General features: G+C 38.5%; 2 protein-coding genes across 2 annotated transcripts; one reads left to right on the top strand and one right to left on the bottom strand.

The window, feature by feature from the left end:
* The first annotated feature begins 8,200 nt into the window (after positions 1 to 8,200).
* On the top strand, positions 8,201 to 23,478 carry kif3a (kinesin family member 3A). Its single transcript, XM_085423031.1, has 17 exons — positions 8,201 to 8,369; positions 8,849 to 9,122; positions 9,278 to 9,422; positions 10,229 to 10,313; positions 10,603 to 10,708; positions 11,007 to 11,146; positions 11,271 to 11,468; positions 11,748 to 11,922; positions 12,021 to 12,119; positions 14,773 to 14,929; positions 15,026 to 15,206; positions 15,991 to 16,101; positions 16,321 to 16,446; positions 21,096 to 21,149; positions 21,254 to 21,322; positions 21,429 to 21,559; positions 22,586 to 23,478. Exons 1-17 carry the CDS (start codon positions 8,364 to 8,366, stop codon positions 22,632 to 22,634), a joined length of 2,106 nt encoding a protein of 701 aa, XP_085279157.1. The 5' UTR covers positions 8,201 to 8,363; the 3' UTR covers positions 22,635 to 23,478.
* Positions 23,479 to 25,478: 2,000 nt separating this feature from the next.
* On the bottom strand, positions 25,479 to 26,383 carry LOC146677488 (uncharacterized). The gene is made up of 4 exons (XM_085382115.1): positions 26,227 to 26,383; positions 26,105 to 26,143; positions 25,850 to 25,954; positions 25,479 to 25,604 (listed from the first exon to the last, which is right to left on the bottom strand). Exons 1-4 carry the CDS (start codon positions 26,365 to 26,367, stop codon positions 25,479 to 25,481), a joined length of 411 nt encoding a protein of 136 aa, XP_085238241.1. The 5' UTR covers positions 26,368 to 26,383.

Genomic DNA, 26,383 nt, shown 5'->3' with positions numbered 1-26,383 from the left:
CCTTGACATCAGTAGTTTCATGTCATCTTTCAGACATAGAACTGACATCAACAATACGAAACAACAGTAGCGTATTGTAGCATGTTACTTTGGTAGTGACCTGTTCTATATGTAAACCTTGCTTTGCAGCCTGGATTTTGACTGCAACTTTCTTGTGGCACACTAGTTCAGTTCAGTTCAACTATATTCATGTACTACTAATTCATAACAGTCATCTGTTCATAAGGTAAAAACCTTTCAATATTAAAGAGAGAAACCCACTGGTGCTCTGTAAGCAAGAACTTTCCAAGACTGAGGAGATTTTAAAAACACCCTTTAAGCCCAGAGGAATCTCTGCAGGTGTAGAACAGGGATTCATGTTACATTGTGGGCCACATACAGCCCACTTTAATTTTAAGTGAGCCAGACCAGGTAAATTCTCCTTTCTGTCATTATGCAGAGGTTTAACTGTACATTTAATCCTGGAGCTAAAAAGGTACTTTTTTAAAAAAACAAAAAAACAAAACTGTGAACCCATTGTCAAAAAAAACAACAAAAACTGAAATTTGTATACAGTTTAACTGTTTAACTTTTTGTGTAGGAATGGAAGAGGTCTCTAATAGTAGTAAAAGCTGTAAAACCTGTGGAAAAAAATGTATGCCTTTCTTGGCATTTTCCAAAGCAGTCCAGTGGACTGTGCTTATTCTGTCCCCCAGGCCTTACGTTTGACACCCGTGCTGTAGCAGGTCGTGTTAGGCAGAAGGGGAAAAAGCAGAGACAAGCCCCTCTCTCAATTTTTTAGATTCTTCTCTTTGCTTCTGAGATTTTAAGGCAACAAGCATTTAACAAAGTGAGTCATCCTCTCCCCATTCAAAGTTCTGCACAGCAACACTATAAACTGTTTTAGAGACTGATAAAATAAAATAAAAATTCTGGTCTCGGATGTGACACTAGTAAACTCAAAACTAAAGTCGCCAGCCTGTTGCAGGGCTAACACAGAAAACAACCGGAAGGTTCTTATCTATATTAGATATTAGGACCTCGTGTTCCCTTGCAACCACTTATTTATGGGGTAAAATGACCTATTTGTAGGAGTTGTGCACCTAAGCCCTTATAAAAGAATCATATCATGCTAAACTTTCATCATGCCTGATTGAAGCTGACATCCATCCTCTGACATCATCACACTCCCTAGCAACTGTAGCAGCCCAACATATGAGTAAAATCTTTGACTAACCAATAGAGCAGCATGCATATGTACTCATATAGTAAGTGCACACAATTTTCCATTTTATAGTTGAAGGAAATGCCCATTTTGATTCATGATATAATGGAAATCTACCAGTTAACCTAACCCCACGAGCTGTATGTCTGTAGATTGTGGGAGGAAGTTGGACTAACCAGAGAAGACTCATGCAGACACAAGGAGAACATGCAAACTCCAGATAGGACCCAGCCAGATGGTGGATTCAAACCTCTTGCTGTGAGGCAAGCTTTAAAAGGCATTTTAAAAAAGCTATTTGCAGCTGTTTCATAAATTTTCTATGTATTTACTGTTTTAAAAATACGGCAACAGCACAGGCTAACTTTTGCACAAACCATCTGCTCCTGCAGCAGGTCCTCATGATCGTTGTTGCTGTGCAGGTTTCTTTTATGACTGAATTTTATGGGCAAGGGAGGTGGATCTTTGTTCTTGGTTTAAGTCAAGTAAAATGCATGCTCTTCATATTCACTTCCTGGATAACCGTTAGAAAGCAGCAGAAAGATTCTTGTTCTCTACTTTTTTTCTATCGCCGAGCTACAGCACAGAAGATGTCTTGCAGAAGATATACCCATGTACCGAGCGCAAGTTATCACTGAATTTTCATTTTTGGTCAATAGAAAGTGAAAGACAAATAAAGAGGTCAGGCGGAAAAGATGAGGTGGTGCTTAACAAATTGTTTTATTTATTTATTTTTCAAAATGTATCTGACTCTGAAAAATAAAAAGCAAATACTGAGTCGATGAGCGAATATTTCAACTGTCTACTATTTTAATACAGCTAAAAATATGATATCTGGACAAAAACCATACATGTACAGTTCAGGAGCAGTGTTTTGGACAGTGTTTTCTAGTATCAATGTCCAGGAAATTGCCATGTATAGCCCTGATAAGCTTTCAACAGTTGGTTAAAAATAAACACGCACCTCGCAGAAACACTGATTCTAGAAGACATGCACAGACAACTAGCAGTCTGTGGCGACAAACAGTAATAACAAAACTGCATTTCTCTAAACAGAAATGTGCTAGAGGTCAGACAAAATAGATTATATATGGATTATACACACCACACTGACTTCACAGCAGAAGGCTGGTGGTGAGCTGCAGCATCAAAGGTGCACTTTTTGTGTTCCTTCTGAGTTAAATTTTCTTCAAAGTTTAAAGTCTGATCATTTTTGAGCAAAAAAAGAAAAAAAAAACCACTGCAGGATTTAAACCATGGTGGAGGCAACATGCATGTCAGTTCTTGCAACAACAGCTAGAGCAACCACAAAAGAGATGAAAATAGAGATAGAAAAACAAGAACTTCTGAACTTTATTCAAAGAAAAATAATGTGAGGGACTTCACTTAATGACACAAGGCTAATGAAGTAACCATATGACTGTCAAATGATGTCAGCAAACAGAAAAAGTGTATTTACTTTTTAGTCATAGTAGTTTTTATAGACTGCTGATTGATTTTGAGTCAGAACACACAGTTGTGTAAAATGCTCCAACAGTATCTACTTTTTATTTATTTACTTATCTACTTATTTACTTACCATCCATCCATCCATCTTCTTCCACTTTATCCTGTTCAAATTGTATAGAATCACAATGTATTTCTTCGTGTTGGTGTAGCAGTTGTTTAGTCATTTTTACCACACAAAGCATTGCACTATTGTCAATATGACACAAATGCTGAGGATATGATGTAATCAGAAATTTCTGCTCTGGGATTTACATCAGTGTCAGTGAATTTCATATAGGGTAGACTAAAATAAACTGAATGTAAGAATTCTCCACTGATGACACAGGATAGACTGTGCATGATAGCAATTTTGTTTTAGGGCTAAAGGAAATTTCCACTGTTGACATAGGATAGACTGTCAATTAGGTAATTTTCCATTTTAGGACTGAGCAAAGTGTCAGTTTATGATAGTTAGATCATAGTTTAGATGATACCACACAAAATCTATATTTGTTTGTCTGTAAAAAATACCTACACAATCAGTAATCCATCCATTTTTTCTTCTTATCTAGTTCAGGCTCTTGGGGAAACTGAAGTGTATCCCAGCTGTCAAAAGGTAAGAGGTGGGGTATACCCTAGAAAGTTCACCAGTGTGTTGCAGAGCTCACATAGAAAGACAACCTCCACAATCTGATTTTGAGCAACAAAGATGGGAACACAGATATTAAGACCGGAAGTTTTTTTTTTTTTAAATCTATATCAGAGACTAGGTTCTCATGTTCCCTAGCTGTGCACCTAACACCTTATACAAGCATCGTATCATGTTAGCAATTTTCACCCAAAAACTTTCATTACGCCTGATTGAAGCTGACATCTATGATAATGCTGCTCATCCTCTGACATCATCACATTTCCTAGCAAATGTAGTAACCCCAATATATGAGTAAAATCTCTGACTAAACAATAACATGGACATGTATGCATACACTAAATAAATCGAATTTTATATTTTATAATTGAAGGAAATGTCAAATTTGACCCAGGATGTAGTGGAAATCTACAGCACAAATTATATAAATATACATATGTATATATAATTTCTTTATTTATCATTTATAATTTATCCACATTACAAAAATACAGAACAAGAGTTCATAGGATAATGCAAGAGTCTAATCAGAATTGCATATTTTGAAGAAGAAACAAATATATTCTACATATGGACATGAAAAGGCTACTCTCCAAAGTGTTAAGAGTCCTCAAGGCCAAAATATAACAACACCATTTCTCCCAACTATTTTCCCTCATTTTTGGAGCCAAATAAGTATGTTGCCTGTTCCAGCATATGTATTTAGTTGACACTATTAATAAACAATTTGGCACTAGGGCAATTTAGGTTAAATAAAAATTAAATTTAAAAAAAGTCCAACCAAGGACTGGGTTTGCAAATTAGCCCTTGGCAAGAAAAATTTTGTACGTAACATTGCTTAACTAACTGAATACCAACATATCATATAGCATGTTTCTTAAAGACTAGCCATAGATTTTGTAAGGCCATAAACCCATGGACAAATACCAGTGTATTTACTTCTGAAAATTCAAAGGTGAAGTAAAAGGCCCAACTAATGAGCTAACCATTCCAGACTAGTTTCAGCCCCAGTCTTCAGGCAGATACACTGATTCCACTGGCATAAAGGGCAACCATAAAATGGTATCTCTCTGGTAAATAGGGAAATACTTCCCAAACATTATCTTTGGCTATGTTCTTTGCCACATTAAATTGAAAAACAGCTTGGTTTGCCTACCTAAGTCTACCAAAGGGACATTTATGCGGCTCTACTTATCCTAAAAGAATTTAATATGTTTGCAAACCAAACAAAAAATAGCGCTACTATTACTATCCTAACAATGTAATAACCAAGCAAAAATTAGACACTATCTTGTGTCCCAAAAAACTTGGGTTAGGGTTAGGGAAATTTAAAGCCTTGATTTTACTGCTGACACAGACATGGCCATTTTCTAATAAAAAAAAAAATACTAACATATACAACAAATGTAAAATTAAAAATGTAACAAATACAAACACCACACAGGGTTAATGCCTAGTGGCATGTAAGATAGATCCATGAGCAGTTTATCTGGACCTGCTTTTATAGCCTGGAAGGCCTATCTCAGTACCCACTCCTGACAACTTATTACCCTCCAAAACAGTGAGGACATTACTGCACAAAGGGAAATTTATGCACTATTTGCCCAAATATATGTATACAATGTAGCCAGTTTCTTCCATATTATAGATGAAGTGTAAGCTGATACTGGGCACAATGTTCCCTCTAAACTGCGCGCGTGCGCAATTGCGCACTGCTGGCACGGTCTCTCCGCACAGAAAATCTGCGTTGCGCACAAAAAAAAATCTAACCTGAATTGAAATTAAAATTAAAACTTTAACAATTCTGTTTTGCAGTGTTAGTCAGTAAGTGAATGGCTGCTCCCGTATGGGATTAGAACGATGCCACCTTATCCCATAGTCCAGCCAATGATGCGATTCACATTCGTATTGACAGGCTATGACAGCGTCCTTATGTGCCGACACCGGTGTTTTAGCTAGCAAAGCGGCTGATGTGGAGTGAATCTACGTTAATGACAACGTGTACAACCATTGGAGATGTGAGCAGGACAGACGGAACAATTGACGGAAAAAGTGTGGACTTTACAGGGAGTGCAGAATTATTAGGCAAGTTGTATTTTTGAGGAATAATTTTATTATTGAACAACAACCATGTTCTCAATGAACCCAAAAAACTCATTAATATCAAAGCGGAATGTTTTTGGAAGTAGTTTTTAGTTTGTTTTTAGTTTTAGCTATTTTAGGGGGATATCTGTGTGTGCAGGTGACTATTACTGTGCATAATTATTAGGCAACTTAACAAAAAACAAATATATACCCATTTCAATTATTTATTTTTACCAGTGAAACCAATATAACATCTCCACATTCACAAATATACATTTCTGACATTCAAAAACAAAACAAAAACAAATCAGCGACCAATATAGCCACCTTTCTTTGCAAGGACACTCAAAAGCCTGCCATCCATGGATTCTGTCAGTGTTTTGATCTGTTCACCATCAACATTGCGTGCAGCAGCAACCACAGCCTCCCAGACACTGTTCAGAGAGGTGTACTGTTTTCCCTCCTTGTAAATCTCACATTTGATGATGGACCACAGGTTCTCAATGGGGTTCAGACCAGATGAACAAGGAGGCCATGTCATTAGTTTTTCTTCTTTTATACCCTTTCTTGCCAGCCACGCTGTGGAGTACTTGGACGCGTGTGATGGAGCATTGTCCTGCATGAAAATCATGTTTTTCTTGAAGGATGCAGACTTCTTCCTGTACCACTGCTTGAAGAAGGTGTCTTCCAGAAACTGGCAGTAGGACTGGGAGTTGAGCTTGACTCCATCCTCAACCCGAAAAGACCCCACAAGCTCATCTTTGATGATACCAGCCCAAACCAGTACTCCACCTCCACCTTGCTGGCGTCTGAGTCGGACTGGAGCTCTCTGCCCTTTACCAATCCAGCCACGGGCCCATCCATCTGGCCCATCAAGACTCACTCTCATTTCATCAGTCCATAAAACCTTAGAAAAATCAGTCTTGAGATATTTCTTGGCCCAGTCTTGACGTTTCAGCTTGTGTGTCTTGTTCAGTGGTGGTCGTCTTTCAGCCTTTCTTACCTTGGCCATGTCTCTGAGTATTGCACACCTTGTGCTTTTGGGCACTCCAGTGATGTTGCAGCTCTGAAATATGGCCAAACTGGTGGCAAGTGGCATCTTGGCAGCTGCACACTTGACTTTTCTCAGTTCATGGGCAGTTATTTTGCGCCTTGGTTTTTCCACACGCTTCTTGCGACCCTGTTGACTATTTTTGAAACGCTTGATTGTTCGATGATCACGCTTCAGAAGCTTTGCAATTTTGAGACTGCTGCATCCCTCTGCAAGATATCTCACTATTTTTGACTTTTCTGAGCCTGTCAAGTCCTTCTTTTGACCTATTTTGCCAAAGGAAAGGATGTTGCCTAATAATTATGCACACATGATATAGGGTGTTGATGTCATTAGACCACACCCCTTCTCATTACAGAGATGCACATCACCTATTATGCTTAATTGTTAGTAGGCTTTCGAGCCTATACAGCTTGGAGTAAGACAACATGCATGAAGAGGATGATGTGGACAAAATACTCATTTGCCTAATAATTCTGCACTCCCTGTATACCAGTTTTTAAATTGTGTTGATAGGCCACGTAAAACCAGAGTTATGATAAAAAAAAAATATGCAATGTTTGGTTTTCTTCCTGAATATTATCATTGTTTATATTTACTGTGGAAGAAAAACGGCGTATGAGGAAAACGCTCCAATCAAAAAATGATATGGCAACAAGGCATTTAGTTGTTTAGGAAGAGGGAAGTTTTAGGAGTGATGGTGGTGTTTTGAAATGTGAGAGATTTGCGACGTTTAGCGCAAATCTTGTGTAGTTAGTGTGTAGTGTAGTCAGTAGTTTTGTTGTGTGTGTCAGAACAATGAGGCGACTGCTGAATGTTACAGGTGTTACAGGAGTGATACATCTCCTGTTGTCAGGCCTGCAGGTATCAGGCTGTTGTTCTCCTTTATCTCATAGTGGACAGAAATTATTTTTTGGAGTGGCACAAATAATTTGTGTGGCATCAAATTTGATGCAGAACAGATGATTGTTCTGTAAATAGTTTGAAATGTTTATTTAAAAAACTGCCTTGGATGCTTTTTAGGTAAACAGCTGCAAAAAACTTTTTACTTTTTTGAAGAAGTAACTATATAAATAATTGCCCAACATTGGTCATTATATACTGTATTTTGCAGACAGAGAGTTACAGGACTCTCTCCCAGACCACAGACTCATACTCATAATACAAGTCAGAGCTTTATAAAAAAAAGAAAAAAAAAAAAAAGAAAGTTGTGTTTTCAAAATTGGAGTACAAGTTATTATTATTTTTACTTCCAATAGTGTTAACAAACTGCACAGGTCATGAACAATATTTTTTTTTTAAATTTTCATTGTAAGTGGGTTAAAGTATAGTCTAACGTAAATGTTGTAATTTGATTATTTTAATAAACCATGTAACTTGGATGGATTCGATGCTGGCGTGACCACAGTGCACACGTCTGCTGTTGCTCACAGTGATCCAAGTGTCCTCTCAGGGAGTTTGTGTGTTCGCTTAGACACATGAAAAATTAGAGGGAACATTGCTGGGCAAGCAGATGGTATTATTCAAAGATATAAAGACGTGTGTGTGTGTGTGTGTGTGTGTGTGTGTGTGTGTGTGTGTGTGTGTGTGTGTGTAGTGAATCACTCTATAACAAAATATTTCCCAATACTTTCCACCTGTACTTGTCTCCGTAACATTAAATTCTCGATGTCATTTAATATTAAACTGCAGCTGACTGAGCCAGTGACGACCGGTTAGCGCATGCGCAAGCAGACCTAACAACAAGCGATCGGTTGTGAGATTCTGGTAATATGGGCATAGCTTTGGTATTTTAATGCTTCGGATAACGTAGAGTCAAATGAACAAAGGCTTGAAAATATTTTACTGTTACTACACGTGCACTGTAATTGCATTTCGGCCTTATCACTATGCCGGTAAGTCCCCACGCATGTTTGCATTTTTGTTTTGTTTGCAAACTGGGTTCCTCCCTTCCTCTGCTGATGTGATGCTAACCGGTTAGCACAGCTAACCTAGCCGTTGTTGTTGCTGTAGGATACAAAAAACCCCGCAGACTCATTCTTCCGACGTTGGGTTTTGCGTGTCACCTCAGATTTGGTGTTCTTGAGTGGTGCTTGCTAGCTAGCATTGTCATTTATGTTACTAGTCCAAGCGTATTTTTGCATAGCAAAAAAAGCTAGCGGCAAATGCAAAGCAGGTAACTCAAGCATAACCTCACCGTTAGCTAGCTTCTACAAATGTTACCCTCAGATTTAGTCCAAACTAATAAACTAGCTCCACTGAATCGACCTGACAGCTCTGCCCTTATATCCATGTTCGTAAAATAAAAGTTATTGCTACGTACTAGAAATAACTGTCTTTATTATGGTATTGTGGTCCTTTTTTTTTTTTTCAGAGCCATAAGGTTGAGAAGCAGGAGGTCAGCGATAACGTTAAGGTCGTGGTGAGATGTCGTCCCCTCAACCAGAAAGAGACGACGATGGGCCACAAACAGGCCGTCATAGTGGATGAGATGCGTGGGACCATCACAGTCAACAAGCTGGAGACCCCCCACGAACCTCCCAAGACCTTTACTTTTGACACTGTTTTTGGTCCTGACAGTAAACAGCTGGATGTCTACAATCTCACAGCCCGCCCCATCATTGACTCAGTGTTAGAGGGTTACAATGGTATATTTAATGCGACTACACACATTGCTTTTTCAAATTAAGAAACCATTGCTGTTCTCTTTATTGGATTGTAAACTTTGCATTTTTTTCTTCTTTCTTATTTTCCACATGCATTATTTGAAGTAATGATTTTTATTTTCTTCTGTCCATTTCAGGCACAATCTTTGCATATGGGCAGACTGGCACAGGAAAAACTTTCACAATGGAGGGTGTGAGAGCGGTGCCAGGGCTCAGAGGGATAATCCCAAATTCCTTTGCTCATATTTTTGGGCACATTGCCAAGGCAGAGGGTGACACAAGGTAAGACCACAATCAGTTACACACAATTGATCCAGTCAATTGCAGACAACTTGGCAAAGAACAAGTTACATCTTTAGGACTTTTGTTAGTAGCAGCATTGTTACTAAAATGCATAGTTTGTTTCCATTTCTTTAGTCTACGCAAAAGCCAAAGATAACACTGTTTGACAGGCATAAAATAGTATTTTTGCACCAGCAAGGTGATTCCCAAACAGCTGTTAGCCAAAAACCTGGCAACTAGTATAGACCTGACACACAACCTAAGAGATTCAACTGCCCTTTCATTTGATCCATTTATGGTTAGCTGAAGCCTTGTTATAAATTGTGGCTGTCAAGAAGCCACAGTAGTGTATGTCAAAGGTGTAATGAGGATGTCTGTAACTGGCTTCACATAAACTCAGTCTTTGGTGAAGTGCGATGTTTATCCTCAAGTGTTGATCAAAGGAGCTTGCAAAGAAAAGCGTCTGGACTTCTTTAAGTTGCTTGAAGACGTTTCACCTCTCATCCGAGAAGCTTCTTCAGTTCTAAGGTCAAATGGTGGAGAGTCCCAGATATAACCTAGTGGGAGTAACCCCCCACAGAGGGACAAAAGGACCCCCTGATGATCCTCTAATCGCCTGAGCCACACCCAGTTTCACACCTTGGCTCAGGCGATTTTTTTAAATTCAAATTATTTAAAGGCTCCAAACCTTTAAGGGCTCTAAACAGAGCTCTTAAAGGTTTTGACCTAAACTGTTACAGGTAAAATATTTACAATTTACAGTTTGAAGTCTTAGTGAGTGTCTGATTTGCACTTACCTTCCACAGGTTTTTAGTTCGTGTTTCATACCTGGAGATTTACAACGAAGAGGTGCGGGATTTGTTGGGAAAGGACCAGCTGCAGAGGCTAGAGGTAACACTGCATTTACAATGAGTAACTTTTAACAAAGCGGTTCGGATAAAGTTGGCATTAAGGACACTATAGTCTTATCCATATATGACTATAGTATATTATTGCACGGTCTATACCTTGCAATATAAAGTGCCTTGAGGCGACTGTTGTGATTTTTAAATAGAATTGAATTGAACTGAAACCTTCCAGAAGATGGCTAAATTAATTTGATTATGTTCAGTGTTTTGCTAGTGTATTTCTGACAGCAGCTTTTCAACATTATGGTGTTGATTTTTTTTTTTTATGACAGGTGAAAGAAAGACCAGATGTTGGCGTGTACATAAAAGACCTGTCTGGTTACGTCGTGAACAATGCTGATGACATGGACAGGATCATGACACTGGGCCACAAAAACCGTAAGCAGAACACAGGCAGTACTGAAAGTGAAATAGATGCCACAAAGCTAAATGCTGATCTTCATTCCTCCTAACTGAGATATTTATCTCTTGTGATTAAAAAAAAAAAAAACACACGTCAGAGTAAAAGGCTCTCACCCTACTTGTAGTAAATGGAAAATGGTGACTGCTAAAGAGTAAATGGGGAAATATGCAAAAATAACATTTTCAAAGTTTTAATTTCAGGTTCTGTTTTAATGTTACTGAATCAATCACCGTAATTATATTGTCTGGTCAAACCCTATTGTGGTATTTTTAGGGTCTGTTGGAGCCACAAACATGAATGAACATAGCTCGCGCTCTCATGCTATTTTTACCATCACCATCGAGTGCAGCGAGAAGGGCGTAGACGGCAACCAGCATGTGCGCATGGGAAAACTTCATCTGGTTGACCTTGCGGTATGTACTCTTGTACTACTAAACTAAAGGAGATGATATTGATATTGGGTGTATGTACTATATTCTTACAGTCCATGATATACCTCACTGCCATTAATTAAATATAGACTTTCACTACTTACAGGGCTCAGAAAGACAGGGCAAGACTGGAGCCACAGGTCAGCGTTTAAAGGAAGCAACAAAGATAAATCTGTCTCTCTCCACGCTGGGTAATGTCATCTCAGCCCTGGTGGATGGCAAGAGCACTCACGTTCCCTACAGGAACTCAAAACTGACCCGACTACTCCAGGATTCACTCGGTGGAAACTCCAAAACAATGATGGTACTGCTAAATTTGGGAAGCAGCGTGCTGTTGTCTTTGCAAGGATGGAAGGATTTATTATAATTAGAGAAACCTTGAATTCTTGCTTAAACCATAGATGTGTTTTTGAAAAATACTTTGGGTGATCTGTTTTGCTGTAACACCACAAAACAACTAACTCCTGACCTAACTAAAAAGCCAACTAACCCTTAAATTGAGGGGGATTTTTACAGTATTTTAAATGTTGAATTGAAAGTTTTTGCCTCACTTCTTTAAATGCAACACTTTAATTCCCTCCAGTGTGCAAATATAGGACCTGCAGACTACAACTATGATGAGACCATCAGTACCCTTCGCTATGCCAATAGGGCTAAAAACATCAAAAACAAAGCCAGGATCAACGAGGATCCTAAAGATGCCCTGCTGCGTCAGTTTCAGAAAGAGATCGAGGAGCTCAAGAAAAAGCTGGAAGAAGGTAAAAAACCAGAGCTTGAAGAAATCATTGCACTTTTTGATTTGCATATAATTTTTAACGCCACGTCTTTGTGAAATGCCACTTTGTGACGCATCTAGGTGAAGAGATCTCTGGCTCTGATGGCAGTGCATCAGAGGAGATGGATGAAGGTGACGATGAAGGAGGGGTGGCAGGAGATGGTCGAAGGAGAAGAAGAGGTAAAAACAGTTGTGAATGAGCACATAGATCGTTCAACCTTAAATCTGCTTACAGTGATGCTCTGCATAAGAGATGTTTTAGGCCTTATCACTGTCATCATTCTATTATGAGTCAGCACTGAGGTTGCTTTGATGCTGCTTGAATGTTCACAGTCTTCCTTAAACATAAGACCTCTTAGTTTCCCTGGTATTCTCACCTTCTTTTTTTAAAAAGTAGGTGTTAAATACTCATGAATTCGGTATGTGTTGCAGTGCTGGATGTTTTCTTGATGCTTTGTTCTATTTTTTTTTTTTTTTTTTTTTTTTTTATCTCAAATTGATGTGTGTGCATATTTTTCAGTTGGGACTTTTCTACTTGATATAGTATGAAGCTATTCTAAATTAATAGCAGCCAAACTGTCCGTATGCTGTGAGTAAGCTCGTCTGCTATGTTTGTTTATATGCATATGTGCACATTACAGAGCTGCAGTTGATATACCCGCAAACTGCAAAACAAACGCTGCTAGACCTTATCTCTCTTTTTTTATTTCTCATTGTGGGCTTTGTTGGGTATAGTACTTCCTCTTTTCCTTTACAGACAACATCAGTTCAAATTGTGACTGCACCTCCGCAGTGCCACTGTCCACTGAGGACAAACCTCAGAATAGTGAGTTAGAGCAGCACTCTGCTCACCAACCCACCTGCCTACAAATTTAAGCCCTTTTCACACATGAGACAGATACATTTGCTGTGCCGTGTACTTTTGCGCTTTATTGGCTGTTTGCTTTCATGAATACTAGACGCAGTTCTTTGACAAGTCTTGTTCCCATTTTAGTTTCCCCAAACAATGTAACCTTTTTAGACAGATGCTCCTAAGCAGTTTCACAGTAAAGTAAATATGATCCGTAATTATATAGTCTATATTTCTAGTTTTTTAAAGTTTTTTGCCCTCCGTATTTCCTAATTAGCTTGTTGCAACTCTTCGAATGGGGATTAAAATAAAGATTAAACGATGGCTTGTATGCTGTTTATAGTTTTTCTTGTTATGCTCTGTAAAAGAGCATGAATGAAAGCTGAATACCAACCTCATGTCTAATAAAGACAGAATTTTTTTTTCTTCATGCCGTGGATGTAGGTGGTTTTCTTTAGGGGATTTCCTAAGGCCTCGATGTCCCGTCAATGACTCAAGTAATTTGCTGCATTTCCTCTTTAGTGGTCAGCTTACCTAGTTACCTGTTACTATTTTTCACTGTGGTTATTGCAGTTGTCTGGGTTCCGAAGATTTTCTCAATTTTCACTATTTTTAGTGAAAATTCATATATATTTTTAATGTCCTCTTTGTTTGTTAAAAGCCTTGATCAGTTGATGTAATGGAGAAAGCCTTAAACCCCTTTATTTTTTCTTTTGTTATTATATTTACAATTAGCATCAGGATTGCATTGCTGGATTACAAGGAAGCATGCAATCTTTTGGGGTGTTGATCCTAGTTTGGTAATTCTACATTGTGTTTGTGAATTACAGGACATGTGTGAAAAGGGGCTTTGTACTATCCTTGACACACTGCCACTCCTGTAGGCTCACAGCGTAATCCCGCTTCCCGACTGCTCCACACACCTTCATTGTCATCTCCCAGGCCTTGTTAGGGTTTCCATAAAACTGATTGCAAGTTTGTCCGTTGAATGAAGGTGCTCATGCTGCAGATTCCTGAATCCACTCAGTCCATTAATTTGGGGTATCTGCCCAGCTGGACAACTCTTTGTGAAAGGTTGATGTTATCTGAAGAATATTTTCTATTATTCTTCTTTACAGATGACCCGAATGATCAGTTTTTGTGCATGACAGTTCAATATCCTCACTTTATACCTGCTCAAATTGTGATTTCTTTAAGACCTAATTCACCCACATTATGTTTCATTATGGGTTTTTTTTTCTTTCCTGTGTGTCTTATGACTGGCATCACTAAAAGATGCCTCTCATCTCATCAGCATTTTTATATATATATATATATATATATATATATATATATATAAAATTTTGTTTCAATTTATAGAGATGTAAGACTTTCCGAATCACTCTGTAATGTGTTGCTCTTTCTTTCTCCTCCTTTTGGTGCAAATGATGCCTGTCTGACTTGCTATACACCTCTTAATTGAAGAAGAAAGAGGTTGGTGTAAGAGTCTACATGGTCAAACTGTCCTTTACAAACAATGTTTTTTGCTCACTTAAAATGATCAAGATTGCCAACACGTGCTTTAGTAGCTTTTCACTAACCGATTGGATAACTGCTGATTGTATAAGCACTGCTAGCATTTTTCTGTTTGTCCATTGTCTGACTGCCACCCTTAATACTTACTCTTTTCATAAGCACCATATCATCCTCGCATTTCTTATAGTTTCCCTTATTCATAGGTTTTGCATATACTAACTTTGATTATTTAATACTGTGCACTAGCAAGCTAGAAACATATGCACATGGATCCTACTAGCATTCCCTTTATAAGGACTCATTCAGAAGACCAACAGGTTTGCTCAGAAACTGCACAGATTAAATAATACTAATGCTGATTGTTAAAGAGGAATGAATCTGCCTTTAAATGATCCAATACCTATACAGTGACAAGTGCTTGTTAAACAACCACTAAGGCTCTTTGCTGTCCTATGTGTGTCTGTTCAGGAAGGAAGAAGGTTTCCCCAGACAAGATGGTGGAGATGCAGGCAAAGATTGAAGAGGAAAGAAAGGCTTTGGAGGCCAAGCTAGACATGGAGGAGGAGGAGAGGAACAAGGCAAGAGCAGAGCTTGAGAAGAGGGAGAAAGATCTTCTTAAAGCCCAGTGAGTCAATAAAGAGAAAATAAATTCTATTTTTGATTAAAAATCATTTGTGGTATTTGCTAATTTTGGTAATTGGTGGGCCTTTTAAAATGTCAGGCAGGAGCATCACCTCCTGCTAGAGAAATTGTCGGCTTTAGAAAAGAAGGTGATTGTGGGTGGGGTGGACCTCTTGGCCAAAGCTGAGGAGCAGGAGAAGCTTTTGGAGGAGTCCAACAATGAACTCGAAGAGCGTCGCAAGAGAGCAGAGCAGCTGCGGAAGGAACTGGAGGAAAAAGAGGTACGGATAAATAACGTCACTGAATCCACGCATTATCTCATCCTTTCCTAAGTTTGGCAGCTGATAGTCACGCTGTTGACGGTAATGTCACAATAATGAATCAGCATTACCACTTGGGAAATTCTTCTTTACCTGTTGTACCACATTGTAACCACAATAAAGCAACACATACATTCGGAAATTAAACCTGTAACCCATATCTGTCAGCTACCCTGGAGAGAATATCTCATGTATGTATGTTTTGTTTGCTTGCTGACCAGTGGTTTAAAAAAAACCAGCTAAATTAATAGTTTTACAATTTGTTTTAGTTTTTTTGTTTATTTTTGGGCAACATTTTGCTTCAAAAAATTGCGACTCTTTTGCCACTCATAGCTAACCATTATCCTGTCGTGCTTCACTGAGATGACAGGATATGCTGACAGTTACATTGCTTGTTTTTTAGAGAAATTATTGCATCACTGTGGTTGGAAATATGGTTAGAAGTTAATACTACACACTTTCATGTGCAAATTGATTATGATCGATGTTCAGATAAAAGTTGAAACTCATGTCCTTTTAGTTTAATGTCTGAATTAAAGATATTTGAAAGCTTTATTTTTTTCTTATTATTATTATTAAAAGTGATATTTTGATTTTTTGCTGTTTATTTGTGGCTGTTCCTGCTTGCAGCTCGATGGTATAATGTCCTTTACCATACACACAATATATTTTTGTAAACCCAAACAAAAGCTTGCAAAAGTACCTTGATTGTGCATAATCACAAACCTCGTCCCTCTTAAAACAGCAAGAACGTTTGGATATAGAAGAGAAGTATACTAGCCTGCAGGAAGAGGCTCAAGGAAAGACCAAGAAGCTGAAGAAAGTATGGACCATGCTGATGGCTGCCAAATCTGAAGTAAGTTTAACAAAGGGTTGCACCATAAATGATCATTATTCTTTGACTTGTTCCCTGTCGGGACAGAAGGGTGACCATTATGAGACACTAAAGTATTGCTATTATTAATTGTGTATGCAGCATGTATATTCAGATTTAATCAAATAGCTCTTTGTGGCTAGATGTATTATCAGTTTAGCAGAAACTGATCCGCTAGCATTGTTGTTTTTCATCGGTTAGATGGCAGATCTGCAGCAAGAGCATCACAGAGAAATCGAAGGCCTCCTCGAGAATATCCGCCAGCTGAGCCGAGAACTCCGGCTCCAGATGCTCATCATAGACAACTTTATTCCCCAGGAATACCAGGTGTGTGTGCGTGCGTGCGCATGTGTGGGCTTTTAAGAGAAGTCCAGATAACGCAATGACAGTAGAAGTACTGTAATATTAGACATCTTTAGTTACAAGGCTAATCTGATACTTGTATTTACCTGTTATTTAAACATACACACATTAAGCATACATCATCTAAATCTGACATGAATTGAGTGGGGTTGTTTTTATATTGTTGTTGGCTTTATTTATTGTTGTTTTACTTCTGCTTCCTCTACATCAGGGGTCGGCAACCCTAGGCACCCGTGCCAGGGTTAAGTGATGGCACGACCATAGCTGGACTGGCCATCGGGCATACCGGGCATTTGTTCGGTGGGCCGATGATTTTTTTTGTTTGTTTGTTTGTTTTTGTAACGGTATAAACAATGAAAGGTAGTAGATTGGCCAGATGCTGGCCGGTGTGTAAAAATAACTCAGTTTTTGGTGGTGGATATGGCGTAGCTTCCACAGATTCAGTAATATTAGCAAGTGGTGGCCAGCAGGTGGATGAGAGAAAGGGGAGGCAACAGGAGAGACCAGAGGCGGGGCCGGTCCGAGTGTCAGGTGAACTGAACTTTAGGTAAGAAGTTATGACTTGCAGTCTATCTGGGTCAGATATAAACCAAGTTTAGGTGGAGTTTATTTTCGTTGTGCTGACTTTTTACAGTCAGTTACAATAACTCGTACTGCGTACTAGCTAGCACGACAGAGTTTCTATACAGCTGGGTGGGTGCTTTGATGTTACTGATAGTGAACTTTATTTTATTCATACGGTTAGTTAGTAGAGTTGCCAACCATCCCGTAAAAAGACGGAATCGTCCTGTGTTCAGAGAAAATATTACGCGTTTCGTATTGAGCTGAAAAGGAACACAGTTTGTCCTGTACTTCAGCTACAGTGAAAAAGGCACAAAGCTGGAGTTTTTCTATCTTTATGCTGTCAGCTGCATCTTCTCCTCTCATTCTCTCCCCTCCCTCTCCTGTTGCTACTTCAATCATGAAACTGATCAATGAGCAGCTGATCGGCTTTTCTCTCTTGTTTGTTTATCGCCCACTTTGCGCCAGAAAGAGGAAACCGCTGGATTTCGCGCTAAACAACAGCAGCATGTTCAAGCTTGATCAGCTGTTGTTAGAATTTATTTAATATTAATTTCTAGTATCAGCTGATGTTTGCTGGAGCCACAGCCGTAAAAGCTGCTGGTCATGATGTCGGTTTGGATATGTGGTGAGAGGGAAACATGAAGATGAAACCAGGAGATGTTCTTACTGAATCATCAGAGCTGAACAGGTGATGGAGAAACAGGTTTACCTTTTAGGTGACATGAATGAGTTGAAGGGAAGTTATGAACTGTTTCTGAGAGACAAATAACACCAGCATCCTTTTCTATGTAACTGACAGTTGGTAACTGTGCAGGGGCGGGTCTAGCAAAGTTTTGCTAGGGGGCCAGGCAGGGCATTTACAGGGAAAGGTGGGGCACAAAGAAAAACTTTCTTATTCTCATTTAAAATGTCTGGCTGTTATTAAATAATTATCTGAAGCTTACAACCAAAGTTTTATCTGACGTAAAATGTATAGAAATCATACATATACCAACAAGATTGTACATCACTGTCACAACAGCATTTGTTTTCATTCAAAGGCTTTATAGCTTTAATACCTGGTGGGCCGGTCTCTAGTCAAAATGCCTGGGCTGTTTTTTGTTTTTTGTTTTTTTTTTTGTCCCAGTCCAGCCCTGGGCAAGACACGCAGTGAATTAATCTGAGAAGGTGCATTAAAAAATAAATGGTTGCGCCAGCGGTGCACATCAGAAATGAGCTGCATAGACATATTAGTTGTGCCACTTCTTAATGACGGTATCTTAGCTAACAACCCCAACTACCAGATTCAACTTGTAATTGGCTAAAAATAACTTAGCCTACTGGTGAGAGGGATGTTGTTAGCTTTCCACATTCCGACACTTCAAAAGCTTCAGGAGCTTTCCGCTCAGCACAGCATCAGCACCATGGAAATACACGGATACAGACTCGTTTTTGGGACTTTCAGGTGTATGGACCAATGTTTTATTTTCTGATCACACCAGAAAGCTTTAATGAGCAGCTGGATTTGTCTTGCATTAACTGGCTGAGTTAATGCCAGTTAATGCAACATCGAAGCAGCTGGAATCCACAGCTGTGCGTGTTCATGGAGCTGCATTTTCACCTGCTGGACATCACTACCTGACAAGTTTAACTGTCTTCAAAACATTGCAGAGGCCTTATTGACAGTATTTGGCTCTGCATGTCTGTGTGAGCAGATTTTCTCTCACATGAAGAGTGTCCTCAGGTAGCCGTCTGAATGCTGGACACTTGAAGACCTGTGTCTCTGAGTGGGAGACCAGAGATCACATTAACATGTGTATCCCTGTATTAACAAACATGCCATATTGGCTCAGTTTATTTTTCTTATCATTGTTGTGAGGAAATAGCATTTTCTGTTGTACAGTTCATTTGCTGTTATGGAGTTCTTGTTATGGATAAAAAGTGTCTTTTTTTTTTGTTTCAAAATAGCTGATAACTATTCGCTGATAGCTGCAAACATCTGCAAACAAATATAATTCTATGAAGTGGTTCTATATAGTGTGTAACTGTTAATATAGAGCGTTATTAAATTTATTGCTAATGCAATCATATGACACACTGACTTCTGAGGAAATTTTAGACGGCACTCGTCATCAGAAAGGTTGCCTACCCCTGCTCTACATCTTTTGTCATAGAGACACAGTTCAGACACCTTGTGCATGTGTTTTACTCTTTCTGAATTATTTAATAATTTTTAATTAATAATTTGTTTTGAAAATCTGCCCTTACTCAAAGTAATGGTAGGTCTGAATTGGACTAATTAACTGTCAGATGTTAGAATCAAAACAATTGTCTCTAACCTGCCCACAGTTTTCAATCTTTAGGCATGAATTTTTGTCTTGTATGCTGAATGACCCCTCCTTTTACTTACAGGAATTAACCAACATGCTTGAAAATGTCAGCTTTGATAATTATAGCTGCCAATTATTTATTTGAAGTTATCAAGATGATCAGATTGTGTGAGATTTTCAAAATAAAAGCCATATTAAAAACTGAAGGATATACTTAGAAATATCACATTTTCTAAATAAAACCCTATTGTTATTGTTGTTCTTTCCATATTTTTTTCCAATGTTTTTAACAATGATTAAAAAAACAACCAAAAGTCTCACAGTAGCAACAAACCCCTCTGTTTCTTTTTTGGTTGTTGTTTTTTTTCCAGAAATTCCACATATTTGATCCACATAATGAAAGTTTTGATTATTAGTGAACTTCTGTAAATCTTTAATCCTGATATGGTATTAACGATTATTAATGGGGAAATGGTATTTGTAGGAAGATGTCAGTTGTAATGACATGCCACTGACAGTAATGAATAGCATTTTCCTAAAGATCTGTGCCTTTGTTAATAAGAGAGAGGATTTGTTACTGCTGGACCTTTGTGAATTTTGCCAACCAGCAACAGAGTGACTGTTGTGACCAAATAATTATTTTTCACATCTACAAACATAGATTTAAATTTTGTTTCATATATTCCAGGAAATTAAAAGAAGAGCATCCAAGCCAGATGTTGTAGAGTAGACCGCAAACAGAGTAACACAGGGTCAGATTTAATCAGCTTTACTTTGGCCAACACACATCCATAGGAGAAGAAGCTATTAAGGTTTATCTACTAATTTAAAACAAGATGTTTGCGTAGTACGATGTTGTTAGAAAGCTATGTTGTAGTGCTGAATGAGATGTTGTGACAGATATACAAGCCAAATTTGTTTTTACCAAAGTACCTACAAAAAGACACAGACTGTGCGATAGTGCTCTTCACAGTATGTGTGCGCACATCAGCAGGAAGACAAAAAGCTGCGTTTGTAATTTGTTTGACAAACACATAATTTCTGTAGCTTTGCCTCTGTACACCACAACAGTGAATTTTCAATCCATCAATATGTGATTGAAGCGCAGACTTTGAGCTTGAATTGGAGGGGTTTATGAAAATGTGGCAGACCAATTAACGTCACAGACCAGGATCGTCAAGTGCTGAAAGGGCACGACACGCTCTGATGACCCAGTAACTGTAGAGCTCCTAGCCTCCTCTGCCAGTAATAACATCACAGAAACTAATGTGCCTCTAGCTAGGCATGGGTTTCCATGGGCGAGCAGCTCTAGTAGGTGTTGTGTGTAGGTTACCAAGTATTTTGTCCAAGTCGTGTATATGTGCATAGTAGATGTGAAAAGAGATAACAGATTTCAAAAGTGGTGCAATTCAAAATCTAGTAGACATACATGCATTTAAACTCAGATGTACAAACTGGAAAAGCTGCTTCTTTCTTTACTCAAACATTAGTAATGAGCTTCCTGTACGATTACATTTTTACATGGGAAGCAACATCTACCAGCATTAAACATTTTCATTGAGAAGCAGGCAAACAGGAAGGTTGCATGGCCTTCCAAGTAGCCTACAAAACTGTCAGCTGACCAGTTTTTCTTTGACAAGCAGAAAGAAATGTTACTTTTGCTGTTTTCTCACCATGCAACATATCTCATCTTCAACTTCCAGATAGTGCTTCTGATAATCTCTCATGTTTTGCTTGTAGGAGATGATAGAGAACTATGTGCACTGGAATGAGGACATTGGAGAGTGGCAGCTGGTGAGCTCACTTTGCACAGCTAATTCACACACTGGTGCACAGTCTAATCAGCATCCGTTTAAAGAGTTTCACTCCTTCTTTCTGGTGATTTGTCTCTCTTTTAGAAATGTGTGGCTTACACTGGCAACAACATGAGAAAACAGACCCCTGCTCCAGACAAAAAAGAAAAAGATGTGAGTTGTGGAAAGTTGTTTTTATGTAATCATTGATGTTGTGGATTTTTTTTTCTCTCTTTACATTGTAATTCTGACCTCTTTTCTTTTCTCCTTGTCACTGTAGCCATTTGAGGTGGATCTGTCTCATGTGTATCTAGCCTACACAGAGGAGAGTATGCGGCAGTCGCTGATGAAACTAGAGAGGCCCAGGACCTCTAAAAGTAGCAAGAGTGGCCGTCCCAAGACGGGGCGAAGGTAGAGAGCTTTCTACACAAATCAGTACCTTGTGTTTTAATATTGACTACCTGTCCCCTGTGTAGTTCACACACATTTTCCTCCCCCATCTACATTTGTCATAGCAGTATGTAATACACTTCTGTTTCCTCTTAGTTAACAAATATGAACTTGAATGTACAATGTACTTGAATGTGATTTGACCCAGTTTGGTTTGCATGGGTTGGACTGCATCTTGTCTGCAAGATGAATGACCGAAATGTTAAAAAAGGAAGGAAAAAAAAAACTTCCACAATAATTTTTTTTTTTTTTTTTTTAACAGGCCAGCTAATAGCTACCATTAACCAACAACACCAAAATTCAAACTTGCACCTCTTTCTAATGTTGGCCTTTTTATTCCCTTAGTGCTGAATTTGGATCAGATTATTGCTCCTGGCTGACTGTTGCAATCGCGTTCCTGCGCTTGCTTATCATGGAGAGAGATGGTTGATTTCTACTTAATTTTTCTGTTACCCCAGCTGCAGTTATCACAGAGGAAGATCTTCCTCACGTAGTTACACTGAGGCAGAGTTAAAGTACTAATCAGGTCAAACTGATTGTTTTTTTTGTTTTTTTTTTTTAGTTTAAGCTTAGATGCAAAAACAGATCAAGTGTAAATGGGTTCTTTAGATGCAGGGTTCAGAATAATTTGTTAAACAGTGAGCTGGTTATCTCCATGTGTACTTGTAGATCAGTGACATTTCTACTTATGTTTTATCTTTTTTGTTTTTTTGTTCTTGAGTTCGACTGCATGAATATGAAGTGCATGCAGTCCAAGTGAAGAACAGGGTGATCAATTTAAATATAGCGTTGAGTTCCTGAATATCGTTTGGGAACTCAAACATTTAGCAACTCTTCATAATTAGTGTATTTATAGCAGTTTGATATGAGCTGTAAGCATGATGGTGTTAGTCAATATCATGATATGCTGCTTTTCTGAGAACTGAGCAGGCTGAAAAGCTCTTTGAAATGCTTGATAACGTTTATCGCACACCCATCTCCACACAGGAAAAGATCTGCAAAGCCAGACGCTGTGATCGAATCCCTTCTGCAGTGATGACAGCACAGAGGAGAGCCCCAGTGCACTGCAACTCTCGTGTTACCTGAAAGAAGCTGTTGGTCCAGTTTATGACCAAACACTATCTAAAAGATTATCTGCATACTTTAAATAACTCATACGGTTTTACATGTAAAAGAGTTGCACCTGTGATAGGACTTTAGACTTCTTGGCCTGGAGGACCTGTTATATGTATTGTGGTATTTTTATGTTGCTTTGGGACATTTTTCAGCTGCACCATAACCATAAATATATACATTTCTCTTTTGAAAATGTCTTAAATCCTGACAGAAGCTGACAGAAACAGAGCTGTGAGCTTCTAAACTGATTTCCTGCGATGTGACCAACTGGTTTGTGTTAAGTGGCTCGTGCGGATATTAATGTGTTATGATTAATTTCTGATTGCGTGTGCAATTTCACAGAAATCATTTGGGTAAAAGGTTAAAGTATTTAAATAATTATATACACGAAAAGTTTGCTTTATACTCGTTCCTGTAGGTAAGGAGCATAGGAGCATGCATGTCAGTCAACTCTTACTGCTAATAGCTAAAATAGGAAAGTCATCTTTTTATTGTCAGATGTCAGGACACTGTGTTATATTATTATAACGAGATACTACATGCATATGGTATGCCTTAGTATAATGCACTAGTAGGAATTTTTGTGAAGATGATTTCATTTCATGGTGTTTTATAGTAGAGGCAAAATGGCTTTTATTTGGTATCATACTGTATTATCATACTGTCAACTGTTTACAATCCCTAAACCACTGGGTTTTTTTTTTGTTTTTGTTTTTTTTTTTGGGGGGGGGGTGTTATTTATTAAATTATTCCACATGTTTTATCTCACATTCTGGATGCTCTTTGTGTTTCAGAATTAAAATGTTAGAAACTAGAAGAGATTATCATGATTACACCACCACACCAGAAACAGCTCAGCTGGCTTTCAGAATGAATTTCTAAACTAACCTAATTGATGTCATATTTGTTTTTTCTTTATCTTTTGCATAAAACAACTTTTTACTGAACAGTTTTACCCACAAATACTTTCAGGGTGTGATTTACCAAGGATCCCCACCGCCCCCTGCTCTTTTGATCCCCCTGTGGGACAAACCAGAATACAGGTGGAAGTGATCTTGATCCCTCTTTTCATGATGGCACCACACATGAAAGATGATCGGACATGTTACACACGCCTGATCATCTGCATGAGCATTCCCAGCACAATGGTCCATCGATAACTTCATTTGTGAGAATCTTTTGTATTCTTTGTGCAGGCTGTGATCAGCTGATCTGTTCTGTTGTCAGCCTTGAGGTTTACTGCTCTTTGTGGATTTAACCGTCTGAATTCAGCATTTCATGTGCTGTCACAGCTCCTTACCAGCTCACAGGCAGTATCAAAGGTACAATCTTATGAGTAAAACTACACGCCCCATTTCAGAAGCCGAAAAGGTTTGCTACAACACCTAACAATGATCGGCTATCTTATTAAAAATAAGAGAATTTGTTTTAGACTTAAAGCTGAAAGTCATCAGTGCAACTGAATCAGCAAACTCTCATGTTTCCTTGTAGAAATAAATCATATTTATTCACATTATTTTTACATCATATTTATAGATGGTTGTCAGTGCACTTGCAGTGGGGTCCGCCCCACAGTTTGAGAACCACAGATCTAATCAAAAAGTGATCTTAAACACCACATCCTGCTCTACACTAGTCCAGTATAGTCCATTAGTGTAAACTGCACTAAATTTCCACATATTTTAATACCATTAAAATACCATATTTCAATAGCACAAAATTCCAGTGATTCAATTTGTTTTCAGGTCATTTCTTAATATGAAATAACTTCAGGGACACATGTACAGATCCACTGTCTGACTTAAAAATCTGCACATCATCGGGCAAAGCGGGGATGAAAGGGATAAAAGGATGTGCACACTGCTTTTGAATTTGATGGAGGAGTTATCGCCATGCCGTCAGCTGGAAGCAACGCTAGGCTTCAGCGCAGAGGAAATGAACTCGCCAGAAAGCATTTTGTATGTAACAGCAGATTTCAACATTCACTCACTAGTCGAAGGTTCCTGCTCGTCCCAGTTTAACCTCGATCTACATTGCAGCCATGCAGCAGGGCTTGCTATCTGTGTGACATCCTGCTGGAAACCACAGAGGCAGGCATCATTCACTGCATCAAATCAAAAGTTACAACTGGCGGCTCATGGTGATGTGAAACGGGTCACATAGCCGAGTCATTGTCATCTATTTATTGACTTTCAAACTGTGAAAGTCTGGTATTTGTGTCAGTAAATGAACCGGGGGTTGCCCCGCAGAGAGGTGGCTCAAAGAGGGATGAGGTGCTACAAATGGGCTGTTTCTGCTTTCCTGCGTGGGAAGTGGTCACCATCAACAGACCGCTTTCTCAGGCAGACAAAGAAGCCTACGCTCTACTCAGGCAGGCCCTGTTTGTTTATTTATGAATGACATGTTTTAAAAAACATTTAATAATTTAATCATTTATATTGGTAAGAAGCATGCGACTGATGCACACATTAATTTTAAATAAAGAGATAAAGATAGGCTATAAATCCAGTGATCACATGTCTAAGTCATTAACATGCCTGGCTGAAGTTCATAATTATCCCATAAACGTTACACACTGATGGCAGTAATGAGTAATAAATACACAAACACACATCAATAGGTGTAAAAATCAAAGTAATGACAAGTGCTCCTTTTTGTTTTAATTTATTTGTATATAAATAGAAAACGTGAAAAAAGTAATAAATATGTCATTAAATAAGTCCATAAATATATTTACAGTTGCAATAAACTTGGGGATAACTCTTCATTTAATATGATGTGGACATACGATGCTCTTGTTGTTCAAGGCGACGTCAACACAATGCACAATTTTCTCCAGAAAGTCTTTTATATTATATTGGTTTTGCGTGTGCAGGTGACAGTTTTCATCCTGCAACAAAATCAGGTTTACCAGTTATGTTTCGAACATTAAATTTAGTTGAAGACAGAACTAAACACACACACACACACACACACACACACACACACACACACACACACACACACACACACACACACACACACACACAAATCTTTTATCACCACATCAGCAATTTGCTGTGTTAATTACTAAAACACAGTCAGTTTTTTGAATTACTGCCATACAAATGCATTGAAAGAAATATGCATCTTTACCTTGCTGTACACACGCAGGGAATGCTCAAGTGTTGCCAGATTCTGATTTGAATTGTTTTCCAGAGATTTGTTCAGCGCCTTGTCAGCTAAGCAGAAGAATTTTTCCTGCAAAGAGAAAACAGTGATAAGCAACGGTGCCCAACATGCTGGAGATGAAACTGAATGACATAACATAACAAACGCGTGGTAACCGCTGTCTGTTATAGAGGTCAAAGAACACCGTGAAGAGTAAAATATGAAACATTTTCAACTTACCACACATTTTTCTATCTTAGGCACATTGAAGTCAGGCAGCTGCAAGGATAATTAGATAAAAATGTGAGTATATCAACAAAGAATATATGGCGTACTAACAGAGAAACATAAAGTTTACTTACATGATCTTTTAATGCCTTGTTGGCATGTTCTCTAATTTGCTTCAGCTTCAGCCTTTTGTCTTCACACGGGTTGATTGGTGCTGCATAGACCATCACAGCTATCATCAACAGTGTAAGACACTCAATACCAAAGTTCTTCATGTCTTTCAAAGAGCTC

The sequence above is a fragment of the Rhamphochromis longiceps genome, linkage group LG2 (genome assembly GCF_057381845.1).
Source record: "Rhamphochromis longiceps isolate RC_006_pf linkage group LG2, R_longiceps_female_GT1.1, whole genome shotgun sequence".
Classification (NCBI taxonomy): domain Eukaryota; kingdom Metazoa; phylum Chordata; class Actinopteri; order Cichliformes; family Cichlidae; genus Rhamphochromis; species Rhamphochromis longiceps.
This window is presented reverse-complemented; position numbering and strand designations above follow the sequence as displayed.